Raw genomic sequence first — 15,385 nt, 5'->3', positions numbered from 1 at the left:
CACGGACCCCGATGCAACCCAGGGACCAAGTATACAAAGACTATTTATTTTTGTGACTCGTAGCCGCTCAATAATTTTGTAACTACCACAGAGTAATGACTTTTGTATCCAAATGAGTTTGATTGTATTTTTACATCCTATTTAATAAAAACATGCTGGAAATGAACCCGTTTACATCAAGTGTTCTTAATACTGTTAAACAAACTGTGTGTGTACATTCTCTAGCACCAGTTTTTATTTAATAATGTATGAAACTGCACTCTTATTCTGAATGAACGTGATCGGATCTTTATAGCTTTTCAGATTTCTTTATATGTTATGTTAAATAATCTGACAAAATGGGTTAATGGTTTAAAGGAGAGTGGCAATGACAATTATTGAATTATTCTGGAGTTTTTCTATGTTTTGTAACGTGTTATATTAAATGATATAATAAATTAAACATGCCAAAAAAACACAAAAAATGTAAAGGATTTGTGCTTGAAAATGCGTTTGTTTTTGATCTTTAAATAAATATATGAGCAGTATTTACACATGGAAAGGAGATATGTCAGTATTATTTTAAAAGCTGGCTTGTGTTTCTTTTAAATTATATATTTAAAAGCATATAGTTTTGTTTTATTTTACTATAAAATCTCTGCTATATACTCCTGCTTTTTCGATATTTACATCACACTGACATCTAGTGTCCTTTTAGTATATTAATTTTGGTGGCCATTTTGTCACCAAAACATTATTGTTTATTAGTTAATATGAATTTTACACTTTTAAAATAAAGTAAAAATATTCACTAGTCGCAGACAAAATTATGTTCTCCTGTGCTGAAATTAAAATATATATAAATGTATATGTGAGTGTATGTATACAGTTGAAGTCAGAATTATTCACCACCTTAGATTTTTTTTTTCTTTTTTAAATATTTCCCAAATGATGTTTAACAGAGCAAGGAAATGTTCACAGTATGTCTGATAATATTTTTCTTCTGGAGAAAGTCTTATTTGTTTTATTTCAGCTAGAATAAAAGCAGTTTTTAATTTTTAAACACCATTTTAAGGTCAAAATTATAAGCCCCTTTAGGCTGTTTTTTTTCAGTAGTCGTTATACAATAACTTGCCTAATTACCCTAACCTGCCTGGTTACCCTAATTAACCTAGTTAAGCCTTTAAATGTCACTTTAAGCTGTATAGATGTATTTTGAAGAATATCTAGTCAAATATTATTTACTGTCATCATGGCAAAGATAAAATAAATCAGTTATTAGTAATGAGTTATTAAAACTATTATTAGAAATGTGTTGAAAAAAATCTGCGCTTCATTAAACAGCAATTGGGAAAAAAAATAAAACAGAGGGGCGAATAATTCTGACGAACTGTATATTTATATATACACACACACACAGTTGTAGTCAGAATTATTAAACACTCTGAATTATTAACCCCTGTTTATTTTTTTTGTCCCCGATTTTATTTTTTTTAAAATGCAGTAAAATATCATGGACAGTCATCTGGTCAAAGACTAAAGAAATGAGTTATTAAAAACTATAGTTAAAGTGTTGGGGAAAAAACTCTTTGTTTGAAAAATAATTTTAAAAAAGTCAAACTGTCTCTCAACAAAAGTAAAAATATGTTTATTAGAAAATATTTATAATACTTAAATGTATGCATATCTCATTTTCTGAAGTGTGTGTGCAATTAAAAAGAAATATATACATATATATTGAAAATAACTTGCAAAATAAAGGATGCATATTGAAAACATTTAATATTTCAGCTGCTACATGAAACGCATAAGAAATACAGAGTTTTCTACAACTTTAAATGTGCAAAATAACCACAAATGCATTTATAGAATAAAACACGACACAATGCATGAAAAATAGAAATATAACAAAAACATTCAGTGTTCAAAAGTACCAAGAACGATGAGCTTCTCCAAAAATGCATTTATAAAATCAAACACAACACAATGCGTTAACAATATATACACGTATTTAAATAAAAACATTCAGTGTTCAAAAGCATCAAAAATGATGCACTCATCCATAAATGCATTTATAAAATCAAACAGAACACAATGCGTTAACAATATAAAAAAAAAATCTGTGTAAAAAGCACCAAAAACGATGCGCTCCTCCATAAACATGAGGCGCGAGCTGCTGCTGCTGCATTAAAGAGTGTGTATTCATCATGATGCTGTGTTGATGTGTAGCCTCTCCCAGACTCGTGCTCTGTGTTCAGGCATCAGGCAGGGTTTGAGGACGGGCTCCAGTGTCTGAACTCTCCTCCTGAAACGCTCGCGGTCTCTGGCCATCTGCAGCCAGCAGGAACCGTCCCGCGCGGATCTGCTCGCATAACTCCAGACCAGCAGAGGGCGCACACACACGCGCTCGCTGAAACACACCTGCAAGACAAGAAACAGAAGAGCGCTGTCAGACCTTATGTTTTTATGTGGTGTATTTGGTGTTGCTGCATGCGAAACTTCACATTTATAATATTATTATTCAAACTTTTAAACTCATAAAACGTTTAAAGTTGAGGCACTAAAATAAAATGAGTAAATCCGGAAAAAATAATAGAAGTTCAACTAAATCAAACATCTAATAAAAACTCTACATTAAATACAAAAGAAAACCATTCGAAGTAATTCCTGTGATGTTTACCTTTTTCATAGAGCGTGTTTTCGCTTCTCTTCTAGTCTTAAGGCTGATTTAAACTTCTGCGTTAAACGCACGCGTATGCTACGGCGCTGATGCATAGCCCTACGCCATGGCCGTCGCTGACGTGCACCTCTCAAAAAATGTAACTACACGTCGCAACGACTCGTAGCGCAAGCTCTGTGATTGGTCGGCTTGGTAGCGCTGACAAGTCTGGGCGGGACCGAGAGCCGCGCGAATAGCGCGAACCCAATAGAGCGATTGTTTACAAGTGTGGAGTCCCGTGAAGGAGCTCCGGATGGTAAGTTTTGTTTTGTGTTTACCTCATAGTTAAAGTTGTTGCACGTCCGCCGGTTCCTGCCTAAAAATTAGCGAGTTTGAGCCACTTGTACATCCAGCAAGTGTTCAGGAAAAGCAAAACAGCAGCGAAGAAACTCAACGCAGAGACACATTAACACTTCGATGCCAACTAGGGTTTCGGAAGTGTTAATGCAGACCGACAGAGACAGCGCGCTGAAGTATAAATGCACAGCTACGCGTGTTGCATGTGCCGTGGGTTACGCCGGTCACCTGACGCAGAAGTATAAACCAGGCTTTAATATTATTAGTTCAACTAAATAAATACACTAAATTAAACAACAATATATAAAGTAATTTCCATGATGTTTACCTTCTTCCCTCCATTCTTTGAGTGCGTTTTCGCTTGACTTGCTTCGTCTCAATAGTATTAATTTCCGTCACATTTCCGTTCTTCTCGCCGTTCTTAAGAGTATTTTTGCTCGACTCTTCTAGTCTTACTGTCATTATTAGCTAAACTAAATCAAATACCTAACAAAACAAAAAAATGTAATAAATTTCCGTGACAGCTACCTTCTTCTCGCCATTTTTAGAGTGCGTTTTCTCCTGACTCTCTTCTAGTCTTAATATTATAGGTTATTTTTAATCGAATTACCTGATAACAACACCCATTTATAAAAAATTAAATAAATAGAAAGCCTCAAATATTCAGAAGTAATTTCAATGACGTTTACCTTCTTCCCACTGCTCTTCGACTGGGTTTTCTCTGGACTCTCTTCTCGTCTTGTATCTGCAGAAGGTTGTGTTTTGATCGGCTGTGTGTTCGTTCTGGAGCTGACAGACGAGGAGAAGCTCAGAGGATTATACGGGTCGCCATTATTGAGGAACGATTCCCAAATCTCAAGACTCTCAGCCGAAGCTTCGGAATCATCATCATCATCATCATCTGACCAATCAGAATCATCATCATCATCCTCAGTTTCTTCATCTTCCTCTTTATCCTCAGCTTCTTCATCTGACTCCCATTCTCCATCATCTTCATCATCATTCTGTGAAGATTCCCGCTCTTTTTCCTCCAAATCATCATCATTCTGTGAAGATTCCCGCTCTTTTTCCGCCAAATCCATATCCATATCCTTCATTTCCCGCTCTTCATCCCTGGCTTCAGGCCTCTCCAGGGCCTCCGCACCACTTTTCCTCAAGATGCCCATCATGGCTACTATTTTCCTCCCAACACAAATGAAGAAAATCATCTTGGATTTGAGCAGTTGAGTAAGACTCATGCAGTAGTTCTGGACTGCGTTTACAGCCTGCCACAGCTTCATTTTGATGATGGATGCTTTTAAATGATCGAACACACACAGATCTTGACGTTTACTGGACGAAAGACTCATCTCGGACTGGACGAATAAAGGTTTCTGAGGTAAACAGCCTTGATGTGGCGACGGATGAGGTGTGGAGATGGTGAATGGTGCCATAGTCACACTCAATCTGTACGGATACAAATATAGATGCTTTAATTTTCACATTTAGAGCAATGTTAAAGGGATAGTTCACACTAAAATGTAATGGAGTTTCTTCTGTTGAACAGTCATATAGACGTCCATTAATAGTATTGGTTTTGTTTGTACTATGGACGTCTGTAGCTATGTTTACATCCACCTTTTTTTAATGCACATTTTGGGTTATCGCATTGAAAAATGCGTGATGTAAATGCCAAGATGCGCATAAATAAATAAAAAATGCACATTAAAAAAACATGCGCACAATTGAGTAGGATAAACTTTTTATTTGAGAAGAAATGTGCATGAACTACATTGAAACCACTATTACCGAAATAAATTCCAGCATGCACAAAGCCATGCGTTTTCGTTATAAGAGATTGTGTCGATAAAACTGTGTGATGGGGCACATTAATGGACAAATCAGCAGAGCGAGCACATTGTAAAACATCGTACGTGTTGTTTTAGTCATTTTAAAATGCCTTAATTTCAGTACATTATTATTAATATATTATTAAACACCTCCAGCATCTGCGCTGCACGTCTCGCGCCTCCAAATGCCACTACACGCTCATTGCATTTCGTCTTCAGAGGCAAGTAATTTATTAAACAAGGAAAACACTCGCACAGCTTCTTCCATCACAGCAAATTGCATTTCTTTTTGATATTTGTTTATCAGGAAGTGACAATTTCGTTCTCTTTGACTCCATGACGGCGCAATCCTTTACACAATATTCCAGTTTGGCTGCTTTTTCCACCAACATTCTTCAAAATATCTTCTTTTGTGTTCAACATATAGATATTGGTAAAAGTTGACTGTGAGTAAATCAGCCATTTCATTACTTTTGGGGGCGAACTGTGCCTTTAAAACCTTTGTGGTCAATAAAATGAGTGTTGTTGCTGCAAAATAGTGTGACGCATCATAATGTGACCAGCCCTGCCTGTGAGCCGTCTACCACACAATAGCAACAAACAACAGTTACCATGTAATACTAGGTTCCTGTAATAAAAGACCATGGCAGTACCATGACTTTCTCTTTTACATAATTAGGTTTTAACCCACTTAATCCCAAATATTCACTCCTTAGACGGCACACAAACTTCACACCTCCTGTAATATTATATTGGTTAAAGCAGGGTTTAAATGGTCAAGACTACATCACAATTCTGTTGATTTGAAAGTGTTAACAAGATTAAAACTACATATAATAGCTACTATGAATACCAATCTCTGAATTTTTTTTTATTTCTCCTGTTTAGACACAAAAGATATAGTCAAGTAGACTTCCATTAATAGTGTTTGTTTTGTTTGTACTATGGATGTCTGTAGCCATGTTTACATCCACCTAATTAGATGCGCATTTTAAAATAATCGCATAAAAAAGCTTGAAGGAAATCACAAATTTTTAAAAAATGCACATATTAAAAATTATGTGGTAGGATAAAATTAAAAAAAAACTACAAAACATTTACAGAGTCATGTGATTTTGTTTTATTATTGTTTTATTAGATCATGTGAGAAACCAGCCGAGTGAGCACATTGCAAAACATCTGAAATGTTGTTTTGGTCATACTAACATCGTTCAGGACAACTTGTTTTGTCTTTAACAAAATAAATAATTCGTGAACTGTCCCTTTAAAACCAGTAATGGAGTTCTCCATCAATAAAATGGGTGTTGTTTCTTTTGTTGCTACAACATAGTGTGACACATGATCATGTAATAAGCCCTGCCCGTCATTGTTTGTACATATATACATAAATAAATAGCTACCATGGAGAAACTTTGTGCATGATACATTATTTTTTTGGTAAACAAGTGGCATTTAAAGAAATGATTCACCAAAAAAAATGTGTTTATTTACCAATAATTGTGTTTGAGATGGTTTTTTGCCCAAATGTAGCTACTGAAAGTCATTTTGGGTGTTAGCATTGCACATTTTATAGAAATGCTGATTGTTGTCAACGTGCTGGTGTTTTTGTTATTATTATTGTTATGGATATTTCAAAAGGTTTTATTTCTGAAACGTAATGCCAATAGTCCATAATTGAATACACACAAATGTTGACTAATGTGTGTTATAAATGAAGTATAAAGTAAACAACATACAATTCTGTCATTATTTACACACTAACAGTGTCTTAAATCCAAACCTGTTCGAGTTTCTTTCTTCTGTTGGACACAAAACAACATATTTTAAAAATATAGTTGACTTCCATAGTATTTTTGAATGCTAATGGCGGCTAGTTTTCAACATTCTTCTAACTACCTTCTTTTGTGCTCACCACAAGAAAGAAACTCCTAAATGGTTTGGAATCACTCGATAGAGAGTAAATGCTGATTAAATTTGCCTTTTGAGTGAACTATTCCTCCATACAATCAACAGTACTCGATTAAATATCGAATATTCCGTGTATCGTTAACGTTGTCTCTTACCTTTGTGTTGTCGGTCAGCCCGTCGCTTGGCAGTCGCTCCAATGCAGATTTAGCTTTCCGATACTGAACTTACTAACGTACTCAAAAACGATCTTTGAGCAATTAGTCGACTTCACTTCAGACATAAACTCCATGTTCGCTTTGTTTAGAAACATCTCGCGCTCGGTTTGGGTTTCACGTATTGCATTCTTCTGTGCCGTAAATAGAATTGTTTTTCTGAGTGACGGCTGTTGTTTATATATGCAACCATTACGTCAGAAGACGGAGGCGGGACTTACGTGACTTACGTGACTCATTGGGAAATCACGTAGCCGCCGTCTGGTGATGTTTCGAGAAAATAATGGGGCGGGGCTTGTGCGGAACAGTCTGGTTGAGACGGGATTGCATCATAAACAAATAAGGAAAGCGAAGTCGAGAACAAAACAAAAACACCCCAAACCAGGGGATTTACTTGCTAACTGTGATTATTAGGGAAAATCCTATCACACAAACGGAAAATACTGTAGACTATAGGACACACGGGTTCATATCCAGCCTTTAATACACTATATATTATAAAAATGTCGATAAGCAACATACATTTGTCACATGATGGGTCAAAGTGTCTCAGAAATGAACTGTGAGTAATAAACAACTCCTATATTGACACACACAACATTATCAGTGTGATTCAAGACACTATAAATAAGATTACAATAAAGATGAGCTCATAACAACCCAAAAATTCCCAAATGTAGGATAAAAACATTGGATGAAGGACATCTGAGCAGGCAGTAATCTAATAAACAATGTAAAACATGTTGCATAAAGGTTTAAGTTATAGATATTTTCATATTTTAGATTTTTTTTGTATATAATTAGATCATACTTACCAATTAGAAAGTATGAATGAATGTTAATTCATTTACCTAAATGAACAAACTATGAGCAATCCATGGAAATAAAGTCTATTAGATAAAGTCCATTAATGTTTAACAATGCCTTAGTAAATGTTGATTACCGTTTTTTACAATGGCTATGGCAGTTTTTTTCCAATACATTTAACAAGTTTGCTAAACTCTTAACACACCTAAAACACACAATTGGCAATACAGTTAATTTAATGCTCAAAATCACATACTGTAAACTAAACCCCAAAACTAATGTTCAAAGTACAGTAATAAACACTGTAAACATGTTTCAAAATCAAATCATTATTCAAAACACTAACACATGTTCACTTCCAACAGAAACATTCAGTCAATCGGAACACACTGACAATAAAAACACTATCATCTGCTGACATTACTGAAACTGCAGTATTTTCTGTATGTGTCAGCTCTGCCCTTATATCTGAAGCCTCTCTACATTTTAGTTTCGTTGGGTTTAGTAAATGCAGGCATTCTGTTTCTTATGCTGCAGAAATTCAATACAAATAATGAACAACCATCTCAGAGGAGCCTTATAAAATGGAGCTTATGTAAAAAAATATATAAAAATGCATTTAGGCATGTAGACATGCTCAAGACGATCTGCTGCAGTTTAAAGCGAGCATCAGAATGGGGAAGAAAGGGGATTCAAGTCACTTTGAATGTGGCATGGTTGTTGCTGCCAGATGGGCTGCTCTGAGTATTCCAGAAACTGTTGATCTACTGGGATCTTCATGCACAACCATTTCTAGGGTTTACAGAGAATGGTCTAAAAAAGAGAAAATATCCAGTGATATTCATAAATCCAGTTCAATTAATATATCCAGTTCTGCGGGCGCAAATGCCTTGTTGATGCCAGATTCAGAGGAGAATGGCCAGACTGGTTCCAGGTGATGGAAAGGCAACATTAACTCAAATAAGCACTCGTTACAACCGAGGTCTGCAGAAGAACCTTGAGGCGGATGGGCTACAGCAGCAGAAGACCACACCGGGTGCCGCTCCTGTCAGCTAAGAACAGGAAACTGAGGCTACAATTCACACAGGCTCACCAAAACTGGACAATAGAAGATTGGAGAAACGTTGCCTGCTCTGATGAGTCTCCATTTCTGCTGCCACATTCAGATGGTCGGGTCAGAATTTGGCATCAACAACATGAAAGCATGGATCAATCCTGCCTTGTATCACCGGTTCAGGCTGCTGGTGGTGGTGTAATGGTGTGGGGGAGATTTTCTTGGCACACTTTAGGCTCATTAGTACCAATGAGCATTGTGTCAACACCACAGCCTACCTGAGTATTGTTGCTGACCATGTCCATCCCTTTATGACAACAGTGTACTCATCTTCCTCATCTTACTCATCAACAGTGTGAATCATCTTAGACTGGTTTCTTGAAAGTGACAATGAGTTCACTGTACTCAAATGGCCTCCACAGTCACCAGAGCTCAATCCAATAGAGCACCTTTGGGATGTGGTGGAACGGGAGATTGGCATCATGGATATACAGCCAACAAATCATGTCAATATAGAGCAAAATCTTTGAGGAATATTTCCAGTACCTTGTTGAATCCATGCCACGAAGGATTAAGGCAGTTCTGAAGGCAAAAGCAGATCCAACCCTGTACTAGTAAGGTGTACCTAATAAAGTGGCCAGAGTTATGTATATAATACAAATATTTAAATGTTAATATCTATGCAACAAAAAAAATGAATAGTTTTGTTTTTATGTATGAAAATATTCATATAACACAAATATTCATTCATTCATTTTCTTTTTGGCTTAGTCCCTTTATTAATCAGGGGTCGCCACAGCGGAGTGAACCGACAACTTATCCAGCATGTGTTTTACGCAGCGGATGCCCTTCCAGCTGCAACCCATCACCAGGAAACACACAAATATATTATGTCAAAACAAACTTTGGATGTGATCGTGTTTATGCCTAGCAGCACTACAAAAAAAAATCAAAAATTTCATTACAAAATTTGACAAAATGTTAATCGACCTTTACAGAATGAAACCAATATTAATATTTTACTCAAACACACACCTGATAAATACAGTCAATACACGGAAATTGATCCTTTTGAATCTTGATTTTCCCCCCTGCATATAAAGACTATAAATTGAACTTAATATAGTCCAAAATAATTAAAAACTCCTTTACTTGTAGCCGAAATAAAGCAAATAAGAGTTTCTCCGGAAGAAAAAATATTATAGGAAATACTGTGAAATGTTCCTTGCTCTGTTACAGATCATTTGGGAAATATCTAAAAAAAATCCACGTGAGCCTAATAATTTTGTTCATTTTCCTCCAATGTTTTACCTAGCCTGCACTAAAAATCTCACAAACCAACACACAACACATTATTCACGATTGCTTTCAGATTTCCACAACGATCTGTTTTGTTTCATTGTTTGTGAAGTCAATTATACCGAGCTGATCCGCAAGTCTAATGTCATAAACTCTTCAAGGCAACACACAAATCATGCATCATAAAAAGGGTCAGCTGTGAGGTAAAAAGTGGCTCGATTTCTAGAATCAGCTGATTAATAGAGTCTGTTGACCTAATTCAGACACTTTTATGACGTCTGTGTAAGCCTCCGGGGAAAGGGTTAACAGGCAATGTGATTATCCCATCTTGTGATCCAATTTCCAGCCATGAAAGAAGGTATTTTATTTGTGCAGAAAGAGCTGATGTGCGCACACACACACACTCATTCACCATATCAGAGAGCTGCTGACGCTGGTAAGTGTTATGATTCCTTTTGGAATACTTATTGTTATACAATGATATCTTTTTATTATTATTATTATTATTGTTGTTGGCATCTGTGGTTCCGCTATATCCATGGAAACTTGGAATTCCAAAAACAGTCTTGGAATAGTGACTTCAGTAGTATCCATGGAAACTTGGAATTCCAAAAAACATTCTGGGAATAAGAGTTCCGTATAGTATCCATGAAAACTTGGAATTCCTATAAGTGCTCTGTATACTGTGAAAAGATATTGGTTAACCAGGAGTGTAAAGTTCGTAGACAAACTTTATGAAGTCTTGAGAAAGCAGAGTCTGAAAGTTTGAAGTAGTTTTAAAGTTTAAATAACTGAAGTAGTTTTTAAGACGTTTGAAACTGCTGCCATAGAGAGAGAACTACATTTATGCTAGCATGTTTATTAGTATGGATTGGCATGTTTCTTGCAAAGCCGTTGCTAGGGTGTTCTAAGTTGTTACTAAGGTGTTGCTAGGTGGTTACTAAGGAGTTGTTAGGCGGTTGCTAAGGTGTTTTGATTGGTTGCTAGGGTGTTCTAGGTGGTTGCTAAGGCGTTGCTAGGTTGTAGTTAATGTGTTCTAAATTGTTGCTAGGTGGTTGCTAAGGTGTTTAAGGTGGTTGCTAAGTTATTGCTAGGCTGTTGCTAAGGCGTTGCTAGGTTTTTGCTAAGGTGTTGCTAGGCTCTTGCTAAGGTGTTCTGACTGGTTGCTAAGGCATTTCTATGCAGTTGCTTAGGTGTTAGGTGGTTGCTAGGGTGTTCTGAGTGGTTGCTAGGTGGTTGTTAAAGTGTTACATATGGTTGCTAAGGTGTTGCCAGGCGGTTGCTAAGGGGTTTCTTGGTGGTAGCTAAGGGGTTGCTAGGCGGCTGCTTGGTGGTAGCTAAGGCATTGCTAGGGTGTTCTGAGTAGTTGCTAAGCTGTGCTAGGCGGCTGCTAAGGCATTGCTAGGCGGTTGCTAAGGTGTTGCTAGGCAGTTGCTGGGGAGTTCTGAGTGGTTGCTAAGGTGTTGCTAGGGTTGCTAAGGTGTTGCTAGGCAGTTACTAGGTGGTTGCTAAGGCGTTGCTTTGCAGTTGCTAAGGTGTTGCTAGGTGCTTGCTTAGATGTTGCTAGGCGGTTACTAAGGTGTTGCCAAACAGTTGCTTGGGTGTTCTGAGTCGTTGCTAAGGTGTTGCTAGGCGGTTCCTAAGGTGTTGCTAGGGCTGCTAAGGTGTTGCTTGCCAGTTGATAAGGTGTTGTTAGGCAGTTGCTAGGGTGTTGCTAGGTGGTTGCTAAGGTGTTTCTAGGCAGTTGCTAAGGTGTTCTGAGTGGTTGCTAGGCAGTTGCTAACATAAATTAGCATGTTTCTAGTATTAATTAGCATTATGCTAGCATTTTTCTAGCATAAATTAGCATGTTGTTACCATGATTGTATTATGAATTAGCATGTTGCTAGTATGGATTGGAATGTTGTTAGTATGTCCAATGTAAAGTCAATGGCAGTTTTTTATAATGAAAGTCTATCAAATAGTTGCTAGGGCGTGACGAGATCATAATTCTTCTTCTTCGTCAGTGTGTATGGCTGTATGAGCTCAGTATGAGTGCTGATGCCGTGGTCGTGGGCTGCTGCTGCTGCTGAAGACATTGATATGGAGTCGGGCCCCTCAACCCCTGCTGGCCCCGCAGTGGAGTTAGGTCTCCGGAGACTCTCTTTTGCCTACCAGGACCTGCTGGAGATTCCTTACGACACAATCCTGAAACAGCAGGACAGTCTGGAGGTTCTGGATCTCAGTTACAACCTGCTGGAAGAGTATCCTTTTCATTTACCTCACAATTCAGCATTTATTTTATCTTAGAATTAGGACTTTATTTTAAAGGGAACCTATTATGTGCCTTTAAACAAGATGTAAAATAAATCTCTGATGTCCATAGTGTTTGTGTGTGTGTGTATGTGAAGTTTTTTTGCTCTCACAGATAATGTTTATAACTCTTTTAAGCTGCCCCTTTAGGCTTTAGTCCTAATTGTGCCTTTTTGGAGCCTGTCGCTTTAAATGCAACTGAGATTGTGCTCTTTTCAAAAGAGGGCGGAGCTACAAATGCATGTGTGTCAGCATAGTGGCAGATTCAAAAACAAGACAGACGTCTATGCTAATGAGGGAAACATGGTCACTAGTGGGTGTGGCTTTCCTCTGATGACACGCACAAAGGGAGAATGTACACTCACTGGCCACTTTATTAGGTACACCTGTCCTCGTTAACACAAAGTTCTAATCAGCCAATCACATGGCAGCAACTCAATGCATTTAGGCATGTAGACATGGTCAAGACGATCTGCTCCAGTTCAAACTAAGCATCAGAATGGGAAAGAAAAAGGATTTAAGTGACTTTGAACATGGCATGGTTGTTGGTGCCAGATGGGCTGTTCTGAGTATAGTGGGAGGTGGAGGCCACAATTCACACAGGCTCACCAAAACTGGACAATAGAAGATTAGAGAAACGTTGCCTGCTCTGATGAGTCTCCATTTCTGCTGCCACATTCAGATGCTCGGGTCAGAATTTGGCATCAGCAGCATGAAAGCATGGATCCATCCTGCCTTGTATCAGTGGGGGAGATCTTTTTGGCGCACTTTGTGCTCATTAGTACTAATTGAACATCGTGTCAGCGCCACAGCCTACCTGAGTATTGTTGCTGACCATGTCCATCCCTTTATGAGCACAGTGTCTCCATCTACTGATGGCTACTTCCAGCAGGATAACACACCATGTCATAAAGCATGAATCATCTCAGACTGGTTTCTTGAACATGACAATGAGTTCACTGTACGCAAATGGCCTCCACAGTCACCAGATCTCAATCCAATAGAGCACCTTGGAACGGGAGATTCACATCATGGATGTGCAGCCGACAAACCTGCAGCAACTGCGTGATGCTATCATGTCAACATGGAGCAAAATCTCCATGAATATTTCCACCTTGTTGAATCCATGCCACGAAGGATTGAGGCAGTTCTGAGGGCAAAAGGGGGTCCAATACAGTACTAGTAGGGTGTACCCAATAAAGTGGCCGGTGAGTGTGACTTCAGCCGTTGATAAATGGCAAATCTTTGCTGTTTGATGTCTGATCTTTTAAAGAGTTTCTCCTTGACCGCGCTGCTATCGGAACCCGGCTCTTTTAGGAGGTTTGGAGAAGCTCAGTACTCTCATCCTGGACTGCAACAACTACAGCGCTCATGTCAAATTCCCCTTCATGCCCAGCCTCACCACCCTGTGGATCAACAAGAACAAAATCAGCAACCTGCCCATCATAGTGGAGGAGATCTGCTGCAAGTTCCCCAACATCAAGTCAGTTCAGCAGCGATTTAAAGATCTAAGCACATGCTCTAAAGTGCACTTAGAATCTGAATCAACTTTTGGTATTTTAAGGATGGGAAAAACAGTCTGTGTGCCCAGCGCATAGTCTAAAAGGGTTGCCTTTATTCTCTTAATGAGTCATGGGTGTGTTTTGGGTGTCCAATCAGAGTCTCATCTCCCATTCCCTGTTAAAAGCATTACAGAATTAGGTCAATAAGGTGGAATAATTTGCACAATACTTACTTCTATTGGGTACTTTCAGAAAGGCGAGTTAGATTTTGCTGTAACTGGCTTAACCTTTCTTGAATGGCTCGCCAATGTATTAGATGACTCTAATACATAAAACAAGCTGACCACTGGGAAAAGACTTGATTGAAGACAGTAAATAGTGCAGTTCCTCAGCAGCGATGTTTACACTTCAGTCTTCAAGTAACTTAACCAAAGTATTGAGTGTTATTATTCAGTATTCTTTCTATCACTGACTTCTTTGAGTTTCATGACACTGTTTGACTCCATTGCAGAATTCTCAGCATGATGAACAACGAAGCGGCACCCAGTTACTTTAACGGAGGCAGTCTCACACAGTACATCGACTACAGGTGAGAAACCTGGCAAACAAACACCTTTTGTAATTCTGGCTTGTTTCGAGAAGTTCAGTGCTTAATGATAATATTAGAAAGCACCAAAACAAACAATCTCATGACACAACAAACCTCCCTCTCCTTTTATATAGCTTCACTGTAATTTCTAGACACGCCCCTTACTGCTGATTGGCTGCAACTATGTTAGAATCGATGGCTTTTAAAATAGTGCAACAGTGCTATGAAGATTTCAATTTTTTAAATAAAATAATTCCTCAAATTATAGTTTTATTAAGTGTTTTATTATTTAAGTGTTTTTTTAAAGTGTCCTTGCACACCAGTATATATATATATATATATATATATATATATATATATATATATATATATATATATATATATATATATATATATAATTTTTGTTATTTATAAATATATATTATTTTTATTATATATATATATATATATATATATATATATATATATATATATATATATATATATGTATATATATATATATATTAATATTATTATTATTTTTTATTATTATTGGGCAAAAAATTGTAAACCTTTAATACATTTATTTATATATTTTTTTAAAGATTAATTTAACATGTATTTTTAGTTTACAAAAAAACTTAAGCAAGTTGTAAATACATTTTTTTAAATGCCCTTTTTTCTTTGGATTTTTAATAAATTAATTTCAACATTGCCTTACAGATTTATGATTTATAGAGTTTTTTTTTTTTTTTTTACATTGGATATACAAAACAAACAGAATTCTGATTAGATCAATTGATTAATTAATTAATTAATTAGTTTGTTCGTTAGTAAGTTAGTTCATTCTTCCATTTGTTTGTTCATTCATTAGTTAGTTAATTTATTCATTTAATTGTTAGTTAGTTCATTCGTTCGT

General features: G+C 37.0%; 2 protein-coding genes across 5 annotated transcripts in view; one reads left to right on the top strand and one right to left on the bottom strand.

The window, feature by feature from the left end:
* Positions 1–1,735: 1,735 nt before the first annotated feature.
* On the bottom strand, positions 1,736–7,079 carry ppp1r15a (protein phosphatase 1, regulatory subunit 15A). Its single transcript, NM_001082921.1, has 3 exons — positions 6,888–7,079; positions 3,685–4,441; positions 1,736–2,400 (listed from the first exon to the last, which is right to left on the bottom strand). The coding sequence occupies exons 2-3, from the start codon at positions 4,426–4,428 to the stop codon at positions 2,185–2,187; spliced, it is 960 nt and encodes a 319-aa protein (NP_001076390.1). The 5' UTR covers positions 4,429–4,441; positions 6,888–7,079; the 3' UTR covers positions 1,736–2,184.
* Positions 7,080–10,492: 3,413 nt separating this feature from the next.
* LOC100331330 (leucine-rich melanocyte differentiation-associated protein) overlaps positions 10,493–15,385 on the top strand; it is an 8,185-nt gene continuing 3,292 nt past the window's right edge. Inside the window, exons 1-4 of one of the 4 annotated variants that reach the window (XM_087262468.1) lie at positions 10,495–10,540; positions 12,111–12,347; positions 13,714–13,879; positions 14,410–14,487. In XM_087262468.1, the coding sequence (XP_087118594.1) occupies positions 13,785–13,879; positions 14,410–14,487 (173 nt within the window). In that variant the 5' untranslated portion in view covers positions 10,495–10,540; positions 12,111–12,347; positions 13,714–13,784. Of the gene's footprint in view, positions 10,541–12,110; positions 13,880–14,409; positions 14,488–15,385 lie in introns of all 4 variants that reach the window. The other 3 variants (XR_015496600.1, XM_087262467.1, XR_015496599.1) reach the window with 3 other exon arrangements.

Source organism: Danio rerio, chromosome 7, assembly GCF_052040795.2.
Source record: "Danio rerio strain M-AB ecotype USA chromosome 7, GRCz13ab, whole genome shotgun sequence".
Taxonomy (NCBI): Eukaryota; Metazoa; Chordata; class Actinopteri; order Cypriniformes; family Danionidae; genus Danio; species Danio rerio.
This window is presented reverse-complemented; position numbering and strand designations above follow the sequence as displayed.